The 5772-nt window shown below is 55.1% G+C and overlaps 1 protein-coding gene across 1 annotated transcript; it reads right to left on the reverse strand.

Moving 5' to 3' along the window:
- Positions 1-1015: 1015 nt before the first annotated feature.
- On the reverse strand, positions 1016-3621 carry LOC133930474 (cytochrome P450 734A4-like). The gene is made up of 5 exons (XM_062377128.1): positions 3193-3621; positions 2855-3078; positions 2500-2747; positions 2033-2420; positions 1016-1885 (listed from the first exon to the last, which is right to left on the reverse strand). The coding sequence occupies exons 1-5, from the start codon at positions 3509-3511 to the stop codon at positions 1436-1438; spliced, it is 1629 nt and encodes a 542-aa protein (XP_062233112.1). The 5' UTR covers positions 3512-3621; the 3' UTR covers positions 1016-1435.
- Between the last annotated feature and the right edge of the window lie 2151 nt (positions 3622-5772).

The following is a 5772-nucleotide window of genomic DNA, read 5'->3' on the forward strand; positions in this document are numbered from 1 at the left end:
GCGGATCGAACACATGCGTCCGCAGCACGACCCCCACACGCCCCGGACACGCGAGAGATGGAAGTGCAGCGCGTGTCTCGCATCCATTCCCCGACCGAGCTGATCCCACCACGGCAGCTCGGCGGCTAGCGACCCCCCCCCCCCTGGTCCGCGCCCGCGCCACACCTCATGCAGCAGAGCGGTCACGGCGGCTGAGCTAGCCAAACCGCAGTGTCGGAGCTTGGACCGAAATTTAGAAAGGGTCGTTAAAGTTAAACGTGTTTTAATTGAGCTATAGAAGAGATCAAATTAATGAAATATAAGAGAGTAGATTCAAAACACACTTTAAAATATAGAAAAATTGTCCGTCCGAGCTGTCTCGTTGCGCCATCGAACAAAGCCTGCCGCGGGCAGCTATCTGGCTGGCGGTCCGTGACCGCGGTTGGTCTGCGGATTTTACCTGTCACGGCAGCGTGCCAGGCTGCTGATCCAGATTCCAGGATCCAGACCCAATCTCCCCGACGTACGTAACGTCCTCTCTCACACACACCCTTTCTGGAGGAAACGAAGCGACGATTGACAAATGGAGTGTGTTTGTTTGTGTCCAGATGAAACTGGGACCTTTCACTTCCGTAGATCATGCTTGGAACCCAATAATCTCACCATAAGCTGCGAAATATGTGGAAATTCTCGCGTTCGAAACAGAGCATAAGATCTAAACGTGATGGCTGATGCATCGCCGTACGTTCTTCCGTTCGTAACTCTGCAATACCATGAACCGCGAAGACAAATTACACCAGCTCGAGCATGCGTAGTGCGATTTTTCTTCAGAGCCGAAAAGCTAAACCCTGGAAGGCACGACGGCAGGGCGACATACGGGCGTACCGGCCACAGTACGCGTCGGTTAGAATCTCATGCGTATCTGCACAACACGTCAACTGAGACTACGGAGGGGGCTGTACGCTACAGATTCTGCAATGAATTGTCACGGGGACCCGATCCACCCGGCAAGAACACCGACCACACGCAAAAAGGAGAGGAGCACAAGCCTGGTTGGAATGGAATACAATGCGCAACGCAACGCGAACGAAAATATCGATCCCGTCCCCATTTCCTTTTGCGCTGTTTTCGGCCTCTCTTTCAATTGTATATATACTACAAAAACTTGAGCACATAAACCTGTACACACATATGCATAGCAGCTGCATACACACACGGGAAAGAATCCATGGAAGGAGAAGCGAACAAATGGAAGAGACCCGACAGAGGATGTGGGGTTGGTTTGTTGGTGTTCTACTACGCCATCATCAAGTCCAAGAGTTGCTGCTCTGTTCTGCTCTGATCTAGTCTACCGACGAGGGTATTTTCGGCAACTGGGCGGCCCAAAATGCAGTTCCCTATCAATAGTCATGTGCACAGCAAAGATCATTTCCATATCGGTCGTTGTCAGCCGGGGTCAGTCTGAGACGGGCGGCTGAGATGAAACGGGCCGGAAGATCACGGGCGCCCCGTACTGCGGGTAGAGCAGCATCAGGACCGTCGGCGCGTGCACGTAGCTGGGCGAGCGCGTGAGCTCGAACCGCTGGAGCACGATCGCCAGCGTGAGCTTGGCCTCCAGGAGCGCCAGGTTCTGGCCGATGCACATCCGGGGCCCGAGCCCGAAGGGGACGAACGCCAGCGGGTGCGTCGCCGCCCGGGACGCGCCGTTGGCGAACCGCGCCGGGTTGAACTGCGCGGCGTCGGGGCCCCAGAGCTTGGCGTCGTGGTGGATCGCCATGATCGGGATGAGAAGCTCGGTGTCCCGCGGGATGGATAGGCCGCCGAGGGTAACGTCGCGCTTCGCCCGGCGGATGGTCGCCACCGCCGGCGGGTACAGCCGTAGCGTCTCGTTGAGAATCATCCCCAGCTGAAAAAGGACGGGGAGAACAAACAACGTGAGACTTTTTGTCGCAGCGGAGTTACGGAAATGCCCTTGAGAAAAGGACCGAGACGATGTTTGAAAGATCGTTTGGAAGTCTGGAAAAATGCGGAGGTGGTCTGGTAGTGGCTGTACCGTTTTGAGCTTGGGGAGGTGCTCCTTGGACGGGAGCTCGTCGGCGCCGCAGACGGCGAGGACCTCTCGGCGTGCGCGGTCCTGCCAGTCCGAATGCATGGCGAGGAGCACGGTAGCCCAGGTCAGCAGGTTGGTGGTCGTCTGCTTGCCGGCGAAGAAGAACGTCTTGCATTCCTCCAGCATGTCCTCCACGGGTATCGCCGGCTCCTTCTTGCCGCCGGCATTGATCATGAGCCCCAGCAAGTCCCGGAACCCGTCGTTCTTGTAGTTGAGCTCTGCGTCTTCCTCCTCGGCCTCGTTGCTGCGCCGGCCGATGAGCGTGACGAGTCCACGCCTGATCTCCCTGTCCAGGCGCCACGACAGCCGATTCTTCTTGGTCGGCAAGAAGCTGCGACCAATTCACGCAAATTTTGAGGCAAGCTGACGAATCAGAGTGGCGAATTTGATCCGGATTGCTCTTGACGTACCGGTACCCGGGGACGAGGACCTTGCGGAAGGCCTCGGAGGCGAAGGCCATGAGGCGCGCCTGCATGCGGAACACGACTCGGCCGGAGTCGTAGCTGCGGCCGAACGTGGCCCGCGTGATGGCCTCCTCCGCGACCGCCTGGTACCACTCCGCCACGTCCACCTCCACCTCGCCACCGGCGGCGGAGGCCATGGCCCGCCACCTCTCCGCCAGCGCCGCCACCGACCTGCCGACGTGCGGGGCCAGCCGCTGCAAGCACGCACGGCACGTGGCAGTGTCGCGCGGTCATTGATTGCCGACAGCGATCAAATAAAGCAATCGAACAGAGACAGAGAGACAGGGCAGTGTGCATGTACGTTGAGGTTGTCGGGGTAGAGGCCAGGGGTGAGGACCCGGCGGTGGAGCGCCCACTTGTCGCCGTGGAGACTGACAAGGCCGTCGCCCTCGAGCTTCCGGACGACGGGGTGCGCCTCGTAGCGGTCGAACGCGTCCGCGCGCGTCAGGAGGATCTGGCGGACGAGCTCCGGGTCCGCCACCGTCAGCCGCGGCGTGGGCCCGAACCATATCAAGAACGTCGGCCCTGCGCCGCCGCGAATCGCGGTTAATCAATCAATCAATCCACTGGCCGAGAAGGAGAGCAGAGTCGCACAAGCAAATCAGCGGCAAGAACACGTGACGTGACATGCATGCGTACCGTAGATCTTCCTCCAGTAGTGGTAGAACGCAAGCACCCTGGGGAGCGCGTTGTGCGAGTCCGGCGGCGACATGGGGCTGGCTGCGGCCTCCGCCATGAGCGCGACCATCTCCCTGACGCAGCCGACGAGGAGCCGGTACGGCGGGCCGCGCACCCCCTGCCGCGCGAAGTGCGCCTCCAGCCGCCGCGGCCGCCACCACAGCGCGTCCGCCACCCGCGCCGCCACGTGCAGGAGGAGCAGGCACGCCCCCGCCGCGGCGACCGCAACCGCCCTCCACGTCCACCACCCTGACGACGCCTCCTCCTCCACCACCCCCATCGACCGATCACTTCCCCTGTTTCTTGAAACAGAGTCACAGAGAGGTCAAGGAAACACGGCGCCTGTTTCGCGGCGTGCGTGTTTCGGTTACTACAGGAAACGGTGAAGTTTGTTTGGAAGTGAGTCGAGGAGGAGGGCGGGAAGCGGAGGCCGTTATATAGCAGAGCCGGCGGCGGCGCTGGGCCCCACTGTCCCAGAGATAGAGAGAGAGGTCAACGATGTGGGCTTGAGCTTGTTGAGCACCTTCCTCCTGCACTGACCATGCAGCCTGCTGACGTGGCATGTCAGTGAAACAAAGTTTTGAAAATAGATATTTTTTCCTTTCCAAAATTCCTGATATCCGCACAATTTTAGTGAAATTTTAATCTCTGATCATAACAACATGCCATGAACGAGGGGCGTCTTCCTCCTCTAACCTATCTTTGTGATACTATTTGCCAAGGCGCCTAATGATTGTCTTCACCTGCTAATGACAAATTTGTGATACTATGCTTCAGCTGACCGTTTATTTCGTTGAATTAGGAGAACGGTTGTACTGATGCGCAACTGATTAAGCATCTCCAGATGTTTGTGTCCGAAGGATGTCCCCAATTTGGCGGACACCTGACATATGGAAGTCCGCGCAAACATGCAACGAAACAAAGGCATTACCTTCTGAGTCCTCACGTGGTTTTGTAAAATTTCACAGACTTATTTTCTGAAAGTAGGTCAATTTTGTAGATACTAAAGTGTACGAAGATTTTTCTTCGATTGGATTGATTTAACAATGTGTTTTACGAGAAAAATTAGAGATGCACAGGCAAAGATGCTTTTGTAGCTTTATATATATATTTTTTCCTTTGCCATGCTACAAGAGTTTCACTTCGCAAAAAGTAGTGAACTAGAAGATGGTGGAAGACGAGGACCAGGAAAATCATCATATCGAGCTTTTCAGCAAGAAAAATACCCATATGTCAAGAACCAGCTTTTCCCTGTAAAAGACGAACAAATCTTTGTCCAAAGTCTGAAGTACCAACAAGCAATCCTTACAAGAGCCCACATTTCCACTTCGTTATGTCGTCCAAGTCACGCTAAGCTCGTACATTGGGCTTTGGCTTCTAGCTTGCGGTCAGAAACCAAAAGAAATCCCTTCTCAGCCGGTGCAATCGTACACTGTACTTTGGTTTCAAAAAAATCGTACACTACAACTTGGAATTATGTGCAGCGGTAGTTACCAAATCTCCCTCAACTGACAGAACACGTTGTTTTTTAAAATAAACCAAGAATACAAAGATAACTATGAATTTCAATCAAAATATGGTGTCATATTTTTTTTTCGAAAAACATGTTACTATGATTTGCTTTTGGCTGATATCGTTATGTGCTATTTCCATATGATGAGTCCTGATGATGTTGGCTTACATGGAGTAGTAGACAAAGTTGAATTTTAGATTACGAGATCTCTTAAGCGACAACAACATACAATTGGAGGTGGCATGTAGGGAGATGCAACTATATATCCACTTGTGTCTAATTGTAATTGGAGGTGGCATGTAAAGATATTTATTTATCTGTCGATTTGTTTAGCTATTCTATAATTTTTTTCACCTATATCTCAAATCTTAACGTAAATGAACAACTATGATAAATCGTAGGTGAGCATCACGTGTGAAAATTTCCACAAAATGGCACGTACAAAGTCTGAAGAAAAACGAAACGTACAAGCAGGAACGGTAGGTTTTTCCGGGTTCGGACAGGTGAAGGCCGGGTGGTTGCGGCAGACGGCGACCGGTGCCGCGCCACATGGAGTTCGCGTTGGCATAGCGCCCAACCGCAAGAATCAAGGCCACGCCACGCCACGCATGTTCCATAATGCCGTGCACTTGCCAAGCTTAGCCTACTAATCAGAGCAAGCAAGTGCGGTAATGATGTGTCGCTTCTGCTTGGGCTCGATCTGGCCTCGCAAGAGTCAACGCGAGCTGCACGGCATGCACAGGCTGACACGTCGATCTGGCGTGGCGCGCTCACGCACGCACGCACGCACGCACGGAACAGCCGCTGTCGTGGCGTGAGCCGAACCCGGCGGGAAAGGAGGCCGGCGCGGCGCACGGAAAGACGGGGGCCGGGACAGGCGCGCCCGTGTCGTCGGCTCGCCTCGCCTCGTCGCGCGCACGCAGGTGCCGGGCGAGGGCGGAGCACGACGCTCGGGTTCGGGGGCCTTGGCGCGCGAACCCGGCGACGGTTGCTTGCTGCTGCTGCTGCGAGGAACATTCCTGTGCGTG

The sequence above is a fragment of the Phragmites australis genome, chromosome 10 (genome assembly GCF_958298935.1).
Source record: "Phragmites australis chromosome 10, lpPhrAust1.1, whole genome shotgun sequence".
Lineage (NCBI taxonomy): Eukaryota > Viridiplantae > Streptophyta > Magnoliopsida > Poales > Poaceae > Phragmites > Phragmites australis.